Source organism: Passer montanus, unplaced genomic scaffold (assembly GCF_014805655.1).
Source record: "Passer montanus isolate IOZ18808 unplaced genomic scaffold, ASM1480565v1 scaffold4, whole genome shotgun sequence".
NCBI lineage: Eukaryota > Metazoa > Chordata > Aves > Passeriformes > Passeridae > Passer > Passer montanus.
The window spans coordinates 15,924,699-15,945,884 of NW_024368818.1; the positions used below are offsets into that span (position 1 = coordinate 15,924,699).

A 21,186-nucleotide genomic window follows, 5' to 3' on the forward strand; every position below is an offset into this window, starting at 1 on the left:
GAGCTATTCATTCTGAACTTAGTTTATTAATTCTCCTCAAAGAGAGTGTGAGAGAGACATGGCTCCCTGAAACCTCTGTAAAAAAAGGTTCTACATGGAGAGAAGGAGACTACTGCAGGTTTCCCTGTCTTCCTTACATTTAAGTTTTCAAAATAATTCCCAATAGAAGACCAAGCCTAAAAACGAGTACTGAAGCCATGTGCAATGTACTGCCTTCAGACCATATTTGCTGCTATCTCACAATTTAACATCACTTCAAAACATCTAAGGAAACAAGTACTGCACAATAGCCTGAGCCAAATCTGACTGTCAGCAACAAGGAAACATAAAATGATTTCTCAACATCACTCAGATTGTAACTGTTTCAATAATCATCACAAGAAGAACTGCTTTTTCCTAAGGCAAATTCTGCTTTTGCAGGTAGAAACATGCCTTTCTTTGGATGTCTTTATTTTAATGCACTTGCAGTTCATTCTTCAGAGGCATCCAATGAATAGTCCATGCACCTTCAACCTGCCTGTGCTCTGAAGTAGTTTACACCACCACTTCTATGTAATTCACATTTTTCTTGTACTCTTACGGTTAGTATATTTTCTTGGAATCATAGAATCATTAAGGTTGGAAGAGATGTCAAGTATCATCGAGTCCAAGCATTATCCCAGCACAGTCAGGTCCACCAATAAATCATGTCTCTAAACACCATGTCCACATGTTTCCTGAATATTTCCAGGGACAGTGACTCCACCACTTCCCTGGGCAGCCTGTTGCAATGCCTGACCATGCTTTCAGTGAATAATTTTTTCCTAATATCCAGTCTAGTGGTTGGGAATGTGTTTTCAATGAGTTCTGGCTATGGTAGGTAAGTAAATCTTAGAAGTTCTCTGCCAGATATTTAAACAGGCGAAACAGAAAGATAAACTTTGGCCAAATATACCAGGGATTATAAATTCCCTCAGAGAAACTAAGATGAGAGACTCTGTTCCTTGAGTCCAAACCTTCAATTCATAAGGCTTTTATTGAGGGATAAAATTTCAGCACTGTATTTATAAGGGTTTTTTTTCTTCCTAATTATTATTAATACATGAAATACAAAACTACCATGAATCATCTTACTCACTGACTTATATCTGTCAGAGAAAAGTAAAAAGAAGTGTGAAATTGTAACAATAGAATAACTTATTTCTACTTTTGAACCTTTATATTTGTCACTTTTCCATTTTTTCCCCTTTTATGCACTTCCAAATTCTCAGCATCCATGGTGTTTTGAAATTGGATTCCAGTGATACTTTCAGTCACATATCCTTTATCAGACTTAGGAAGGTGCCTTTCACCTTCACTAAATGCCCCTTTGGTGGAATGTGTAGGAAAATCTTAAGACAGGCAGAAAATGTATCTTCTTCACAATGTTTAATGCCTTGGCCTCTTAAAATCATGCATTTCCTAAAGGAAACAGCCTCAATCTTTAAAATCTCTCATCCTGAAAGCCTTTTTGCCTCTACTCACTAGTGACCTTCACATAAACAAAAAGCTGATAATTTTGAGAGAGGTGCAATAGGTTTGTTGTTGCTCTAGGCTGATAACATTTTAGACTTAACAAGTAATTACAGAAGGGAGGAAAATACTTTTTATTAGTTTTTAATCTAAACAGGAATTGGTATAATCTGGTAAAGAAAGGAGGAGAACAAAGTAATTTTTTTTCTCTGTGGAAGAAGGAATTAAACAGGGCAAAATAAAATCTTCCCTGATGAACAAGAAGAGTTGAATGGGAAAGTAGATTAGGTATTTAAGGGGAGAAATTGCTGAACATAGGGAAGATTCTATGAAAAGCACAGGAGAGTGGTTTCCAGGAAATGAGTTATTTCAATAAAAGAGACTTAGGCTGGGACTGAGTTGCAAAAGGCAAAGGGAAAGAGAAGACAGTGACACAACCCTCTGGAATGATGAGCAAGGAGAATAGTGGTCCCTAAACCAGACTGGAAGGGAAGGATGGAGACAGAGACAGTGAGGATACTACTATAGTGGTGGGAAATCACACTGCAATTTGTGTAGGACCAAAATCAGGCCCTATAATTTTCTGGGTCTTTCTGCTATCCTTTGCTTCTAAACAAAATGTGCTTATGTATCATTGACATACCATTGTTCTGATATTGCATTGCCTTTAACTCACTATGAAAAGGCAAATTCTCAGAGGGTATAATAGCGAACTTCTGAGAGGCATAGAAAGGAAAAGAAGGAAGCAAAAATTGGAAAAAGATCTGGAAGATTTGAAACAGTAAGGTTAGCAATTTTTTTGACTAGTGTCTCAAGGTACCCACTAAAAGATGTGCACTGCAAGAGAAACAGACAGCATTTCAATGAGAAAATATCCCTGCAGAGATACAAGAACCATGCTGGAAAGTAGCGATACATAGACAAGTTTGATGCAAAGCCAGAAACTAGCATCAAATGTCAGCAGTGGAGAGATTCTAAGTGTGTGAAGAGACAGAACCATGGCAGATGCAATTTAGGCATAATAAAACTGAAATGACTAAGACCAGAATAAACTAGGAAAACCCAGAAGTGATTCAGTGCTGTTGGCAGTTAGTAAGGAGAGAGAAGAGATACTTTTGCTGGGCATTTGAGGGTAATGGCAGGGGTTGAGGGGGTATGCTGTTCAGTCAATTGCAAGATCAGTGACAAAGGTCCACTGAGGGTTAAACAGGCTGTGTAGTTATTCAGTTGGACAAAAGATTACTTTCTCTTTTCTTCTCCTCCCACACATTCTTTATTGGTTGCACATTGCCTTAATCTGTGTAATACTCTGGGCTTTCCTTTTGAAGTCCTTTCTGTGCAATCTTGTTGGGAGCAAGCTGCTCCCATTGACAAACTCACCTACCCAGTTGCTGTGGCAGTACCTCTAGCCCTTGTTTTCCACCATTTGAATTGCTCTTTCTTTCACTCACCCTTAGTCGCTAAATTTTGGTTAGTACCTAAATCCGGTGCTAGGGATTCAACTGAGTTTAGCAGGTGATAACAGTAAAACGCATCTTTTAGACAGCCATTGATTGTTTGCTCACATGCTGTATGTGCCAAGCTTATCAGCTGTGATTGACAAGTGCTCCTGCCAGCTCTGTTGGCAAAACAGCAAGAAAAACCAATGGAGGAGACTGAGAAGATCCTGAAGACACTATGAGATTACTTTCTAGAAGGTATTCAGGAGCACCTTATACATTGGAGAAGACACACAGAAGTGAATGATCACCTAGGGACACAACTTCACAACTTCTCTTCCTGACTGATCTATGGAGAAAGTTTTTCTTTTTTCTTTTTTATTTCTTTTTTTTTTCCTTTTCCGTTAGAGCAAATGTACTCCAACAGCTAAGGATCAAAAAAAAAAAAAAAGAGCAAGCCTTTTTTTGAATATTTTTTCATCATCCTGTGTGAAACTATATCTTGATGGGAGACAATCCATACATTCATGATTTATTAGCCTGTCAAGAAATCTTTAAAACATTTTTCTGCATTAAATATATAACTTCCCCTAAAAACAGAAGACAGCAAACATTCTCCCTTGCATTAATTCAGTTAAAATCAATCATACAGCAACAAGCTACAGGTTACAATTAAGGCCAATCTCATCTTTAGGTTGAGAAGTATTACATTTTTGGTGTGAAAAAGAATTAAATAAATATTCACGTAACTATTCCAACTTCTGTGGAATTTGACCTCTTTAGAAAATCACATCAACATTTAAATCTACCTAGGAAATTCTCAGGATCAAGTCACCTGTTTTGGTCAGACAACTAGGAGTGATTAGATCTTCACAGATTCCCTGATAACCAGCTTCTAACTTTTAAAAATTCGGTAATTACCTAAAACAGTCTCTGACACTTAAATTCCTTGCTAATTTACCATGTATTATAGAAATTTAGCAAAATTATTGTGGATATACTGTATAAATATTTGTTACTTGTTACTCAATAAATATCCCCCTAAAATGCATTAAGGACTTTTACTAATGTTGACCTTTTTGGTGAATCCCTGGCAGCAGTTCAGGTTTTTCAGAGCCACACCTACACTTCTAGGCTCACATGCAGTCTTCTTCTTCCTACCCTGAGATGATCCCTTACTTTTAGGTCCTTTGTGAGGTTTCTGATTCAATCAACTGTTCAGCTGGACAACTGTGTGTGTCTAAACTCATGTGAGCTGAACTGGTTTCTCACAGAATCATGGAATAGCTTGGATTGGAAGACTCCCTTAAAGAGCATCTGATTCCAAACCCCCTGCCATGGGCAGGGACACCTTCTACTAGACCAGCTTGCTCAAAGCCCTGTCCAAATTTTCTTGAATGCTTCCCATAATGGGGCATCCACAGCTTCTCTGAGCAACCTCTGCCAACGCCTCACTACCCTCAGAGTGAATAATGTCTTACTAACATCTGATCTAAATCTCTCCTGTTTTAATTTAAAACCATTCCTCCTTGTTCTCATTTATCTAGATTTACTGTCTGATAGGGACCAAGCTCAAATGAAGACCCTGTGCCTCAATCTAAAAAACTTAATATGAATTCTCTCTCTCTCTCTCTCTCTCTTTCTCTCTCTCTCCTTTTTTATGTCCTTGCAGCACCTGCCTACACTGTGAAAGCTGCACAGAGCTCAGAAAAGAACCAGACCTAAGTATGCAGCCCTTAATTTGTTGTATCATAATTTTAAAGCAATTAAAATAAAATACAATTGAAGACCATTTAAGTAATGGGCCGATCTACCAGCTGGGCAAGAGACAAACACGCTGCAAACAGCTCTCTACAATTGCTCACTGCTTTATTTTTATTTTTTTTTTTGTATATTAATTAAGTAATTTAGAAGCAAGAACCAAGACAAAAACAATGGAAAACAAATTGGATGATCTCACAGTCCTACAAGATCTTGCTCTTGCCTCGTCTCCAGGGCATCTTGGCTGACCCTTTACAACAGCTTGTTCCTCCTCCCCACATTTTTATGTATTCCTTCTGTTACATGCAAAAGAAAAGGAGAAAAAAAGATGCCTGACCAGCATTAAAAATCCCATCTTTCCTGCTTGGAAGGACAGGATTAATTTTACCAATGGAAATGTCTGTAAGAGAGAGACCTACATCTCAGCTAGTCACCTAAGCTTTTTCTGGCAAATGGAGAGAAACTGGCACTTTCAGGACGCAATTAATCTCATCCCCATGTAGATATTTAAACTAGGTCATATGAATCATGTCTTAGAAGAGACAATTCCTCTCTACTGACACTAAAGGGAGCCTGAAATCACTAGATATAGATGTTTACATCGGTTATGTCTGAAGTTAAGTGAGCTGGATGCCACCTGAGCTATTCAGATAGATTTCTTGCTTTAGTGGCAAAATGTCTAATATTCATCTTTTGGTTACACACGTGGCTAAAAACAAGCATGTGGCCTTTGTGTCACGGTTTTTAATTGCCCAAGCACAACAAGAGATGTAAGAATGTATCATGTGATTCACTACAAAAGCAAGTTTTCATAAGAAATTAATAACATCTCCAGAGCACATGGCACAGAGGGTATGAAAGAGCTAATCAGCACTCCCAACACCTTCTCAGCAAGAATTCAGGTTCTTGACTTCACAGATCATCTAGAAAAAATGAAATAATCTTTCAAAGTCTCAACATTTCCAATTCCTAGAATTATGCAGTATGATTTACATTCTAATAAAATCATGTTTCATGTAATGTCCAGTCAGTCAGTTGCCAGCTGATACTACAATAATCTACGGATACAAGGGAGACCAAAGGATATTGAATACCCAGAAACACATTTGCTGCTTTTCAGCCACTGGAGATGGTGCAACACAAGAGACCATCTCTTCCATACCAGCTTTGTTTCATTCACAATGTATTCACTTTCTATTTAAACTGAGAGGTCCCTGTTTTGTGAGAAGCTCAACCCTTCAAGACTTCCTGACTTTTTCTTAGCACTTAACTAAAGATAGATTTCTAAATAGGAATTTAAACAAGGACTAGGTTTAAAGAGATTCATTTGTAGGAATTTCTACTGTGCTAGTCATGGCTAATTATCCAAGCACTTAGCACGGAGCTGCTGGTAAAACAGATACTAATTTCTGAAGAACAGAAATACACATAATGCTAATCAATGGAAAACAGATACTGTCAAAGTAAATATCATCATACCTATTTTGGATGGGATTTTAAATTTTACTGGCACTGGTAAAAATATTGGTATAATATGCTTAGACTTCAGTAAATCAATCATCTCAGCACTTCATGGGATTTTATTAATACAAAAAAAAAAAAAAGCACACAATGGATGTGGATGAAAAAGTATCTAATTGACAGAATCTAGTTGATCACCTGTGTTTGGTGGGATCCCCTGGGACTGATCCTGGCCCTATGTTTTTCAAATGCTGACCAGTCTGGGAGAAAATTCAGTCACTTAATACTGTCCAATTTTAGCAATGACCGAAAGGAGATATTGTGGTAGATGGTACTGAAGACAGGTCACTGATACAGGTCAATGTAATTTTTAACAAAGACAGCAATAAAGTCCTAACTCTGAGAATAAAGCAACTCTTCCTTAGGGGCAGTTTCCAGAGAGGGCTGGTGTGAAGCAGATGGCAATCCCACTGGCTGTGGGGCAGGACATGAACCCTGCAGCTGCATGGCCAAGGGAGTCAGCATAACCCTGGACATGCACACAGTCACTCCTGTGGGAGCCAGGACATTTATTACTTCTGCACAGGCCTGCAACTGCTCCAAGGCTCCGTGCAGCTGGGGCAGGCACAGCTCAGCACTCCTGCTCTGAAACCAGGGAGAGCTCAAAGACTGGTCATGAGGCAGATGAGAGCTCTGACAATCATGCCTTGCAGTAACAGATGCCAGCAGCTCAGCGTATTTACTTAATCAAAGAGATGATTAGATGATGTCTTTACTGTAGCCCAGAGCTACTGACAGGGGCACAACCCTTTGCAGTGGCCTCCTCTGTCCAGCAGATTAAGAGGCAAAAAATTGAAAGGCACTGAAAGCTGAAACTAGATTAATTCAGATTAGAAATATGGCACATGCCTCCAAAAGACTAATTAACCTCTGGAATAATACATTTGTAAATGTGTGAGAGGTTCTGATCATCAGAAATTATTCAACAGAAACAGAATGTTTTTCTAAAAGGTAGGACAGGTGTCAAGAGATGGATTTTTCCTCCAACAGCTCATGTTAGCTACATAGTCTGCTCTGACAAAGTAGAGTAACTGTGATTGTTCTGCCCAACTTGAAAACTCGGCCACTTGATTTTGCAAATGAAAACTGAAGTTTTAAAAACAAATCCGAGCAGGCTGAAAATCCTGTCCAAAATATCTGCAAATGTGTGATGTATTCACAATACTTCTCTTCATCTGTCCTGCAACTCAGATAAAAATGCTTTTCTGAATTTTACTTCTTCAGTTAATCTTCCTTTTCAAAAGTTTTCATTAAAAAACTGTGCTATCAAAGACAGGAAAATTTTTCTAACAACTTCTCTGCAGATATTCCTGTTTGAAATTTCAGAAATTTACTTCTTTGGTAAGCATAAGACTAAAAGAAAAATTTTGCTTTATGGGATTCAGATTTTGGTTTACTTGTCTTTCCAGAAAAAGACTGGAAGCTACTCAGTTATCAGGAGAATTTATACTATTCCAAACACTTAGATCTGTCTGGAGTAGCAAAGGGGAAAACCAGACACTTCTTCCTCCTCATCTGTGAAAACAGTGATGACCATGCTTTCAATAATAGGATTTTTTCATTCTGTAACTTCTGTATTAGCCATTAATCCGTAGCTATCATATTATTTTGACATGTGAACACAGGTGGAATGCAGACTGCCTGCACTGAATGTGTTCCAGAGTTAATTTCTTTTGTGTGAGTCCATAAGAGAAAAAAAAATCAGTTCTCCTTTTGAAACCTTCTTTTGCATCTTCACTTGCAAAAGACACTTTCCGTGTCTCCAAGTGCCTGTAAGGATATGACAGAAGGAAAAGAAAGGAGGTTTCCCCTTCTGAGAATGGATACAAGCATTTAATGCATTAATCCTGTACCAAGAACATGGGACCAAAACATCTCAGCATGTTCAAAATCTACTTATACTGCCAGCAGCAGTAGCATTAAGAGAGGACACACCTGTGAAGGCCACCCTGCAGAACACAACCTGCCACTCAACCACACAGTATCTTTATTCCAACTTAGTGCCCAACAAATGGGACAGGGAAAACAGATGAAGTTGGAAGTGAATTTAGGTAGAAGAAAACCAGGATAAATCTCTGGGCAGCCTTTAATTGTGAAAAGCTTTTGTCAACTCCATCCATCACTGATTAGTGCACTTCTCCCCCTCTATGTAATAGAAGACACACAGTTTCCCAAAAAAAAAAAAAATAGCCCTTGCTTTTGCCTGCATTTTGTAGGCAGCACTGCATTCAGGACTGCTGCTCTCATTTCTATGCAATCTCACAAAAATCACACAAACATTGGGCAAGCCTATCAGCAGTGATTTAATAGTAGAGGATTTAACTCTTCATCATTTTTATGTAAACATAAAATTGTCACATATAGACATGATATTATATTCTAGTTCCTTGCACATATTTAAAACCCAATAAATTTAAATGCTTTTGCAGTCCTAGATCTTTTTTAATTCTCCTCTAACAAAAAGGCCAATTATATATCTCTGATAGGAACAGCTCATTAGATAATCTCTAATGAGTCCACATTAAAATGGCAGACACAAAATAGAACTGAAATATTTTTTCTCTGTATTATTATCTATCCAGAAATTTCTGAATGAAGAATTCAGTGCCTAGCTTCCTCTACACCTTCCAACCACTATTTTTGTGACTAACTTTTCTAACTTTAGATAAGTGCCTCTTATCCCCATAGCAAAATATTCATATTTGCTTAGAGTTCATAAAGAATTCTTAGTAGTGAATTTAATTCCTTACACTGTGCTTGTCATTTTAGCATCACTGTACCAATTCACACATTTGCAATGGCCTTTAAGGGAATATTATGTTAGTATATGGGTTAAATACAGTCCCAGTCTTACCGTATCTAGAAAACCAGAGCTGCTGCTGTGTTATTAATCTAGTCTAATTACCTCTTTCATTCATAACTTCTTATGGCCATGTACTGTAAATCAGCACTTGAAGATGAGAGGAGTGGTAAAGTATATACTTAGGTATTCCAAATGCTTACAAATCTTCCCAAGTTTAATTTTAAAAGTGGAAAAATCAATGTTCAAGATTTAAACAATGTACTTCTTACTCAAGACAGAACTATTGTTTGAACAGTATGAGACTGGATTCAGATTTCCTGATGAATTCCTATTAATGTTATTGGTGTGACTGCAAAAACTGGGCCATAAATGAGAACTTTACCTTTCTATGAATCATAAGCGCAGGTAGTACTGCAAGCTACCAAAAGAAATAAATGCTGTGTTGTTAATGTCAGTTTTGAGAGAACTTTGTGGAAGCTGGTCCAAGAAATCACTAAAAGCTTTTTTTTTTTTTGCAATGAGTTATGACTTCCCTAAAATTCCATCCTTATCTAGCAAAAGGATGACAACAATACAAACAGCTCAGCTGGCTGTAGCTCTTGAGGCTAGATCCCACAGGTGTTGCACAAAACCCCTAGAAAGTTCAAGGTCTCGCTTATTTTACAACCTAAGCAAATATTGTATAACCAAATGAAAATATATATTACAGAAATGCAACTAGATATTCACAACCTATATAGCATTGTCCTTCTCCTTATCCTCAAACCTCTCAGGGTGGAAATTCCACACTACCTTTGTGTGATTTCTAGTACTATCCCACACTTTGCCTTGGTGTCCTAAGGTAGCAGAGGAACTGTACTTTGACCTGCCACTTGTAGTTACGTCTCTGCAGCTATGAGTAAAATAAGTCAGACTGTCAGACATAACGAGAACTACAAAAAGGAGTAAACACAAATAAAAGAAATAAAAGTTGCTCATGACTCAATTCTTAATTACATTAGGAAAAGTGAGAAACCAATCTTTCCTGCTTACGCCTTTCAAAATGCTACATCAAAGCCATTCCTGTGGCTTTTGAACTGTTCATCACTTCATCAAGAAGTGTTAGATGACGGTGCATGATTGAACATTTAAAGGAAGAAAATATTTATAAGAAACCCAGGATCATGTTTGGAAGTCTGTGAGAGCCTGAAGTCCTTTTTCACTTCATCCACCCTTCACAAAGAATAGCATAAGAACATAGCAGGACATATTTTGGCAATACAGGCCCAAGTCTGAAAGATCCATAAGCTCTTTTCCTTTGGTAGACCAAAACAGCTCTTGGTACAGGTGGAAATATATGGGATATATACAACTTAATTATGTTATTATGTCATTAATAGAGATGGGCAGAGAGGAGGAATTACAGCTGTGTGTAAAAATGTAGACAGAATTCAGAAGTTCAGTTGTCATTTGTGATGTTTTATAGCTTTGGGCAGTGAAACATTTTGCTACTTGTTATTATGATTACTCTGCCTTTACGGTTAATCCTTAACTTAGGTTGCAATTGGAAGCTTCTAGGTTAAAATAATTATTTATATTTTTGCAATGCATGTGGAAAAAGAGGATATACACTGAAAGGTAAAGTGATTAAAGGATTCCAGCTCCCAACACCCTCCATAGGTCCATGTTTCATTCCTACTCCAACAGGTCCTCTCCATCATCCGAGATCCTCAAAAAGTGACAATGCATAGGTCAACATTTCAGTCGTAAATCACATCACGATAACTGTTTGACACAGGCAAAATCGTTTAGCTACATAGTTTTAGATAGCATGGGTAGCCCACAGTTAGCAGCCAAAACCAAAGAAAGCTCTTAGTTAACCCAGTGTTCAGGCTGGAGCCCAGTTCTGTGAGGTGCCAAGCGTACCCATTAACATTAAGACAGCCTTAAACTCCTGCTGAAGTAACTCTGAACCTCTGGGGAAGCCTTTGGCACTTCAAAGAGTCTGGATCTGAATTCACAACATTCTTTACATGAAGCTCTGACAACCTCAGAGCCAGTGCTGAGTGCTGCTGAGAAGGAGATGTTTCAAGGTGAGAGAGCCCAACGCTCACATCTAGTTCTGTGCTAAAGTACAAATGGAAGACTTCAACTCTGCTACCCAAATTCCCAGAAGCACCAGCTGTGCCTCCAGTAAGACCCTCAAACTGTCAGCCAGAAATAGCAGCCCAGATTCATAGAAAAATCTGTCAGAACTACACAGAGAGTTCATCAAGGCCAGGGGAAGGCAAAACTCTTACAAACTTTTAAGAAAAGCCAGACACAATCCATGAAAGTTTTTAAAGCTTAGGTAAAACTATGGAGACTAAATATTTGCAGTGTTAGCCATAGTTTTACAATAAATATTGCTAATACTGAGGGAATATAAAATACTTGCCTGAACCAAGAACAGAAAGGTTTTAATGGCAACCTCTAAAAATCTCTTGCATACGAATAAAGTATTTTCTACACAGTGGATGCAATTAAAACAACAAACACTTGACACCAGGCAGCCCCCTGCCATAGTTAGCCCAAGATTTACTCATGCTGAAAATACAACAATATATTTAACTACTGCATATAGTAAGTTTTCACTTTTTCAGGCACACTGCACATTTCCACAAGAACACTTCTGATTTGGGAGGAACCACTTTTAAATTTTAATTCCATGACTCCTCTGCTCATTTTTGGTTTCTTCCACTGAGGTACAAAACTGTGCATTCATGAGAGAGCAAGGAAGAGATTGGTCCAAAATGTAGAATTCTAATAACACTGTATGTTGTAAACAGACAATAGTAAGCAATACTTATTTTTCCTTTTTTCTTTTTTTTTTAATTTTAATAACCCAAAATGAAGGTCCAGAGACACTCTGATACACAAAGATGTTTTGCTCATAACTTCTCAGATATCTTTTTGCCTATTTTACCCAGGACTCAGGCAGGAATAAAAAGCATCCACATAGACAGGTACATGTTCAAAGTCAGTACTGTTCTTGAGTCAGCTGTAAAAATAGACTTTGATTAAGAATGCATGGAGTAGACCTCTCTTTTGAGAGGCCTGCACATGCAACCCTAGTTCACATGGGCAGTCTCATACAGACTGGCAATCAAGAAGTGAGAGTCCTACCTTGAACTTGAAAAATCTGCTTTCTCTAAAGCCATAATGTACAGCTGCCATCAGAAACAGACCAAATTGCTTTCCTTTTTCATTTTCCAGGCCAAGAAAATCTATTTCCTGTTACAGCCTGTACTTATAGTTTTATTCTATCTTATGACTTAAAGACTAAAATATTTGAGCACCACTAGGATTTTTTCCACCCATAAAGGGGGAAAATGCAAAACACAAAACAGATGTTTTATAATGTTTTTAATTTATTTTGGCCACCCACAGAGCTGTGGGTTATGTTAGTGCCAACCAAGTTAAAAGCAACAGAGTTCTTCATAAACACTATATGACATACTGTACAATGACCAGGCTCCTTTCAATGAAGTATTTATTAAGCAAACTTTAATGTCAGAAAAACAAAACAGGAATAACTGAAGGCACAAGTAGTGCTGCCGTACTTGAGCAGTTCCTGGGGGGATTGGCAAAGTTTGTGCTGCTTTATTACAGTATTGTAGCCTAATGTAGAGCTTGGAAAGTAGATTATCAAAGTATACATTGAAAGTGGATGAGTTTACTGAAAGTAAAACATCTCGAGGTAACATCTTCAGAATAATATAATGTAAAAAGCAGATACTATATAATAAACAATTGTTTCAGAAATACTCAACAGTTGAAGAAGTTCCAACAAATTAAAATTATCTTGTCCAAACAATTGCCAGACTTGTACTGGTACAAACCTCTCACTTTTTTCTTCTGTCTATGAATGGAAACAAAGATATTTCAAAAGTTAAACCCACGAGACTTCTAACAGTTGCTGAGGTACTTATTGACACGGTATCTCGTGGAAATTACAGTAAAAACTGCCATTGAAATTTCCCCTGTACCTATTCTTATTTAAACTGAGAAATCATATCTCAACAACAAGCCCACTTTTACAGAAGATCTTCAGTACAATACTGCAGGCTGAGGGACAAAATGAGCAACAAGGAATGGTTGGTCTCAGAACATTTCTATATTGATAATTTACTACACAGATCACAGGGAATATAAAACAGATAAAATTTACTAACCTGCCAAAAACATTATAAGAAAGCATAAGGAGAGGACAATATATGTATTTAGGAAGACAGAATGGCATTAAAGTTTTTAACTTGTATTTTTTGGCTTGTTATCCGCAGATTTAAAGAATTCCTCCTTATAAGTGGATCATAATTGCAAAAGTTAATTAGAAAGTAATAAAATGTGAAAGCTTAGCAATTTATTACAGCAAACAACAGTACAGACTTTGAGCAAAAACATAGGAGCAGGCTCTTAGAATGTGAACTTTTAATGCAAAATACTTTTTTAATCAAATGACAACAAATACTTTGACCTAACAAATAAATATGAAGTTCATTATTATTAAACCAAGTGCAAATACAGAAAACTCACTTTAATCCAGAGGCATGCTTAAAGCAGTTTGAAAGCAAAAAATCCTTTGTAATTACTTCTGCAGGTAAAACTGTTCTAACTATTATTACCCATCATTTACCAGTGCTCTCCTTCCCAGACAGATATACTCATTCGAACTTGAAAAAGCCAGAATGCCAGAAGTGCCTCCCCAATATGTTGGCTAAGGACTGTAATTCATTTAAATTATGCAACTGGATTCCCACAGCTGGCCCACAGCTTGACTGAGAGCTCGATTCAATGCCAGTGAACCTGTCTGCTAATATTGTCCTACTTGCAGAGAAGGTAATATATCCAGCAACTTATATTGAAGTTCTGACTCTAATTAACAGAGCAAGCAAATGTTGACATTAGTGACAAATCCTGCTTAACAGTTACTGCGAGACCGGTGCAGACAACTGGCATTTTCCTGTAGCATTTTGCAGTAATAATCCTTTCTTTATTTCTTAGCACATTGCTTATAATTTGTTTTTATGCATTTTGGTTCAAGTTAGAAACAAATTGGCACAAAAACCAACCCGGACAGCAGCAGCAAGGCTCCCGGCTTTTAGACAAGTAATCAACAAGAAAGCATGCAAGCAGCATCCCTGGGAGGATGCATGGGGGACCCGACTATAGGAATTCTCATCCTGTATAAAGCTATGTAGCCTTGCACAAACAGCCTTTGGCATCTTGTCTCTGGCCTACCTGGACAGTAGCAAAACATGTTTATCAGACCATGAAAGCCCAGAACCTGAACTGCAAGCAGTTAAAAACTGAAGGTCGCTAAACTGCAAAATTCAAACATGCTTCTATGCTTTAGCCACACAGACAACGATAAAACAAAGCCTCCACAACCACCTGTAATAATATGCCTGTTCAGCCAGCAATTCCAAAGTACTCAGCAACACAAGGTAGACATTTTCTGCAGCTGGTTTTACATGTACATTCCTGCCAAATTGTTGTCTCGTCCCCTCTTACCTTCACATTAGTCCGGAGTGCACAGTAACATGCAAAAAACATTGCAGTAAACAAGGAGCATATGGACCAGTATTCAGCGTCTCTGCTCTGCACAAACGGTACACACACGATCCCGAGCATGTGCTACTAAGGAGCATCCGTTCCCTCTGTCAGTTTGAAAATGCATTGATCTCTGTTTTTCTGACTACAAAAAGACATGTCTTGAAGGCACTCAGGGAAAGCTACATATCTCTTCAGCAACTATATATAGAAATATGCCCAGTAATTTCAATTAGCAGAGAATTCAGCATCTGAAACTTGGACCTCAGTTGCTTTTCCTTCCAGCATTTTAAATTCAGGGGGGAAAAAGGAGGGGGAACTCAGCCAGGGGGGAAAGGTGAGGAATTAAAAGGTACGCAGTGAGTTACTTATATTTCCCCCTGGCTTTGATGTTTTCCTATTCAATATCTTACAAATGTTATACACAGAAAAATGAAGAAAGGTTTCTCTTCCAAGTCTCAAATTTACTGTAGATTCTGCACTGCTTCTGTCTGCTCTTATTAAAGATGCAGCATCCCTTTTAACAAAGACAACGTCATCAATCATGACAGATTCAACATGTTCTACTTACAAATACAGTCTCTGATTAAGGACAATGGCTGGCTGGCTTATTAACGTTTCCTCAAATGCAAGTTCAGTTCCCTGTGCTAATCTATTTTTAAATAAAAAGTCCCACCTACTCCTTCCCTCTCATTTAATAAAAATGCAGCGGACTAGCTCTAAATATCCTGAACTGCATTGTGCTCCCAGCTCAGGCACTGGACATTGCTTTCGAACTGTTCTCTTGCTTGTTTCAGATTAGAAACACAAAGAAAAATCAAAATGAAAGCAGAAAAATCCTGGAAGAAGTCTGTGCCCTCACATTTGTAACTACATATTCTGAATTCAAAATGCTCCAATGTCTTCCAGAACGAGGGAACTCAGAACCTAGCCAGAAGGCAAAGCTTTAATTCACAAGCACAAAAATAAAATCAAACCACTTCTCTCACTCCTGTCAACCACTGGGATGCTGCGAATTAACTGATTGTTTACTGGGCTGCAGGGACACAAAGTCAAAGACTCAACTCTGTTTACAGCACCGGAAACCACTGCTATCAGTACTGAATTATGAAGTAATCTCCGGGAATAAAACCAGAAAAGAGGCTTTTTTTTTTTTTTCCCACTGCAGCAGTTACTGTGGGAGGCAAAGAGTGAAAGAAGCTTTACTACCTCCTTCTCTATCAGCACAGAGCAATTTGCGTAGGATAAGCATAACTTAATTGAAATATCTGCAGTGACTTTTAGATTTCTTTAAATGTTTTATGTAAACCCCCTTGGAAATCTTCAGAAACACTGAAGTCCTAACCAAATCAGTGGGTACCTTTCTGCGTGCCATGGGGTGAACAAGCTTAAGCAGATGGGTGTGCATTTAAAGAAGAATAAGGGGGAGGGGAAAAAACAGCAAGGTTTTTTCCAACATCTTCCTAAAGACAAGCTCTCAGAAACTGTCGTCAACTCCAAGAGAACAGCTATTTTTAGCTTGTCATTGTTTGTGCCTTTTTTTAGGAACGAAAAAGGCAGTCATGTTTAAAGCTAGATATTGCTCTGTAACGTAGCCCAAGACAGCTACTTAATTTGATCCCCAGCTCCATCTGTCATACAAATTAAGTAATTAGTAATCACAGCCTTCTTTGGCACAAACAATGACTTCCACAACAAAAGAGATGAAACCTGGTTTTAAATCTGAGATTTTTGTTAGTAATGAAACTGGGGTCTAGATGCCATAGTTCAAAAAGCTGGAGTATCCTAAACTTATGGTGGTTTGGTGGTTCAGACTTTGGCTACAGCAATATCCATCAAATAAGCGAAAACATAGTAATGTGGTGCTCAGCAAAAGCATGGGAGAATTAATTGACACAGTTTTTGTCATTCTTCAAGTGAATAGAAAGTTAAAGGAATCATGGTATATTTTGCAGTACAGTACACTAAAAATTAAAATTAATCATCTCAGTCATTGAAAAAAAATATCATAGATCTTGGGGAATTCTGATCCACAGAGAAATGCAATTCAAAAAGCAGAGATGAAAAGATGCGGTCCTGAGAAGTGAGGCAAGGTTCAGGCAAGCATGTAGCTGCATATGAAAATCAAATTCAAGCTTTCTTTCTGCCAAAGCACTTGCACAAATTTTCAGACATCAAAGTCTTTGAAACAACTTTCTTTTTCTCAATCCTAAAAAAGTTAATGGTTTTGGGTTTAGGCAAACAAACCCAATGTGGGGAAAATTTCACTACAAAAAAGCAAGACTGCATAACACAATTTCTGAGTGATTACCTGGACATAAAACTTCAGACTTATTTAAGAAAACAAGAAGTAATGCAAAGTCTTCACTCAGAGAAAACTCCCATGACTCCTGAACATCTAAGAGGAAAAATTACCTACAAAATTATAGACTGACCCTCATAATACTGCAAGGGGAAAGAGAGACCCTATGCATATGGTAGTTGCCTCCTGTAATAACTGTGGGGCATGTGAGAATTTGCCAGACAATGGAGACCTCTGTAGCAGCCAACAAAGTTCTATTTTGCTAGCAGACCAACCCAAAGCATTTATCAGGGGCTACTTCAGGTGATCTACACAAGCAGATCCCTACAGGGCTTTTTCACCTCTGCCAAGACATTTCTTATCACAGCAGCCTAATTGTTAAAGAAAACACTGTCATCAAGGACATACAGTATTTTATGATGACTTAACAGCTACTCAAAAGCATCACATGTCAGTGATATTTACAGTTAAAGATACAGAGTCATTTAAAATGAGTTGGGAAAAAGCTCTGGCTGAGTCATCCAGACATGCCAAAAACACCAGGATATTTGAAGTGCTCAGGGCCTCTTTAAAGAGGTGACAATAGAGAAAAACCCTAGAGATGAAAGAAGTCATCCCATTAAAAAAAAAAAAAAAGAAAAAGAAAGAAGGTATAAAATAAAACCAGTAGAGAGACAGCAGTCCAAAGTAGGCATACCACAGCTCCTCTTTAAAAAGAGACACATCTGGTGACCTGAATATTCTTAGATAACAGAAACTGGAGCCACTATCTTGAGCCGTGAAATTCCATTGTTACCCTTTGCTCATGTGCCTTCAGAAGGGCAGAAGGGAGTACTTGGAAGGAAACCCTGGTTGTCTGCAGAGGTTCAAAGACAGCAGAAGGAACATGCTGCCTTGGAAGACTTTGATCTCAGGAGGGCCTGAGGCCAATCTGCTTCAGAGCAGTAAGGAGGGCACAGCCCTTTGCAGCATCCATCACTGCCCAGAAGAAGAGCTCAGGAGCTAGTAGCAGTAATAGCAGCAGTACCAGTACTGGGAATGCCCTGTGGCTATTGTGTCCTGAAGTTGTGCTCAAGGACCACCACAGTGCCATGGCACTATACTAGCACAGAGCTGAGAGAACCACAGAATCACTGAATGGCTTGAGTTGGAAGGGATCTTAAAGGACATCTAGATCCAACCCCCTGCCAGGGCAGGGTTGCCACCCACTAGACCAGGATGTCCAGAACCCCATCTCAGCAAGCCATGAACTGTGCCAGGGATGGAGCATCCACCACTCCTCTGGGGTAACACTGGAACTACACTGTGGAATAACATTTTTCATCCTCAGACACCTAAGCATTTTCAAGTTTGGAATGTTTGTTTTTTTCCAGGCATGATGGAAAGGGTGGTATTTTAAAACAGAGTACCAACAAAAAAATAGACTAAAAATGCAGTACAGAAACCAACACTCTCCAGGATTTGCTTTATGACAGTGCAATGTCACTTAAGTGTGCCTCAATTCACTTAAGCAGCACATTTGTGGGTAAATATTATAAGTAAGGTCTTAAAAAATGCAATGAGACAGATTTTGTGATCATCCTGTGATGACTACAAAGAAAGAAAAGATTAGCTATGAAATAGCTAAGAGAAAATTAGAGGGAGAAAGGTCTAAAGAAGAGGGTGCACTGTTTTCTGAACGGGCAGAGGGAAAAATGATACTCCTGTCCTCCAAAAGATGGAAGAGTGGATGTCTGCAGGAAACTGGGCATAATGGTGGAGGTTTGCAAGGCTATTTGTTGGCCATGCAATGCTTATTAGTATCAACACTGACAATCTGCGTCACAGACTTTGAGTAGCCAGGGGTGTAATTCTCCCTCTTTTCGCAGGAGGTACTGGCTTGTGCAATCGTGGCACTCTGGCTACAGTCATGCTCCATCACTTCCTGTCCTTGCACACTAGTGATACAATCTATATAGCACCCCACTCCTGCATTACCTAATGAGCTCTAAATTGAAATTATTTTACTCTTTCCCCCATTTCTAAGACTTTAAACTGTCACATAAAAATGTTATTTTCCACATCTGCAAGAAGTTCCTTACACTGATATCCACATTGAGGGGTGGGATATTGAAGGAATTGTTGATATGGACTGCAGGTCATGGGTGCCATAGGGCCTACAGTTTCCAGATGGAAATTATTGACTAGAAACAGTGAATTGAATCTGTGGGGCAATCTAGAAACAACTGCAGAAAGAAGAATGTGGAACAAAATCCCAGTTGGAAAGAAGTCTTTCTTAGGCTGTCCACTGCAGCAAAGCCTAGTAAAACATAACAGACAGAGGAACTACGTCAGCAGCTTGAACTCAGAATATCTTAAAAGTTTTCACAAAGAGAAAGAAAAAGGCTGCACAGATTATTTACAAACTCTCATATCCAGTACTGTAAAGAGCTCTCTGATATCCTGGCATTCTGATGCGTAAGTTGCTGTGTCAAAAATTCTCCTTCACTTCCAGACCAGTAAACACCAAAGACCTTGCCCAGGGCTGATTTAACTTAAGCCACAGTTTTCCCTGAAAACTTTATGTTCCCTTTTTCCTGCACAATCTTCTTAACACATTTGCCTGATTTTTGAGCATTTAATAATTTTCCTCCAGAAGTCCCAGCTCATTTCTTTCTGTCTTATGTGGTTGCATTGAGGAAGGTTTTGATCAGATATATAACAAAAACATATAATTTACTTATAAAATAATTCCTTCTCAATATTAAAATTTATACATATTTCATAAGCCAGGCTTTGTAGTTAGTATTTTGTAATTTCAGTCATAAAGCCATTTATAATAAGCAATTTTAAAAAATAAATAAACAAAGCACAAATGATAAATAAAAAATTAGTGAACAATGGCCTCATCCTGTTAGTCTTTTCTATGACTGTAAATTTTTCAGGACAGGTTTCCTCGTTGTTCCTGATGACCCTAAAAGAAAATAATGAGAAACAAGGAACAGAGGTTCAGAAAGAAAGAATTGGATTAAGCTTCATCTTGAGTTACTCAAAGCCTCATTTTTCCAATCCTGTACCTGTAATCAAGTTTATTTTACACCTCATCCTATACATCTGACTGAGATGACATAACCCCTTCAATACCTCAATTGAGACATCCAGGCTGCAAAGACTTTTTCTACTCTGAAGATCCCCAGCTGAGTTTCCTGGATTTCACTCAAATTGATTACTAACATGTCTCCATAATATGTGTTTCATTTTGTGACTGTGAGAGAAAACCTGCCTTTCTCCTTGACCTGAATTCCCACGATAACTCCTCCAAAAAGTCATTTCCATTCACAGTCATGGAAAGGAAAGGCCATGGCAATCTGGAACCTTAGGAGATTATCTAGGCTGTTTTTCTTGCTGCAGGAAGATTAACCACACATAGTGTTCTTGGCAAATGGTTGTCCAGCACAAAATCTCTCATGAACAGAATGCAACCTTTGCTTCAGTTGGTCCTTTATTCTTAATTTGGAAACCACAGAGTCAAGGAATTGCTAAGGCTGGAAAAGACCTCTAAAATAATCAAGTCCAACCATCAACATAGCACCACCACCATGCCCACCACCAAACCATGTTCTAAGAGTGCCACATCCACCATATTTTGAACACTTTGAGGGATAGTGATTCCACCACTTTCCTGGGCAGCCTGTTCCAATGCTTGAAAACCCTTTCAGTGAAGAAATTCTCCCTATTATCCAAGCTAAACTTCACATGGTACCACTTGAGGCCTTTTCCTTTGGTCCTGTCACTTGTTACCAGGAAGAAGAGACAGACCCCACCAGAATACAACCACCATTCAGCTAGTTGGAGAGAGAGATAAGGTCCCTTCTCAGCCTCCTTTTCTCCAGACTAAACACCAGCAACTCAACAAAAGACAAAAAACTTAAAATATTAGAAGCCTTTAAATGATTAGAAGCCTATGCTTGTTTTATGCACAAAAAAAAAAAAAAAATTACCACAATTTTTTAAAAAACATTTTTTGAAAAATGAAACTTGGTGAAAATGGTACCTATCTTGTCATGGTTTCCATCACTCCCTAATTATGAATTAACATTTTACTTTTATAATTTTTGAACTATAATTTATGAACCAAGCTTATTCATTTAAGCATAAAATCCACATTTCCATGGTAACAGCATGAATGAAGAAGGAATGAACTTCCAAAGTTCAACTGCATTTATTACAGTACTTAAAAATAAACCTCCAGCAATTTCACAGAGGAAATTGCTGTGTATTTTTTGGTAAGAAAAAAATAATTAAAATTAAATCTCTCA

At 38.2% G+C, this 21,186-nt stretch overlaps 1 protein-coding gene across 15 annotated transcripts in view; it reads right to left on the minus strand.

Annotated features, from left to right (window-relative positions):
- The window catches only part of DLG2 (discs large MAGUK scaffold protein 2), a 982,417-nt gene that overhangs the window by 708,089 nt on the left and 253,142 nt on the right, over positions 1–21,186 (minus strand). For 3 of the 15 annotated variants that reach the window (XM_039718596.1, XM_039718583.1, XM_039718582.1), the window contains exon 1: positions 14,548–15,236. The exons of 5 other annotated variants lie outside the window; for them this stretch is intronic. In XM_039718596.1, the coding sequence (XP_039574530.1) occupies positions 14,548–14,667 (120 nt within the window). In that variant the 5' untranslated portion in view covers positions 14,668–15,236. Of the gene's footprint in view, positions 1–14,547; positions 15,239–21,186 lie in introns of those variants that run through there. 7 more of the 15 variants (XM_039718601.1, XM_039718598.1, XM_039718587.1 and 4 more) reach the window with 4 other exon arrangements.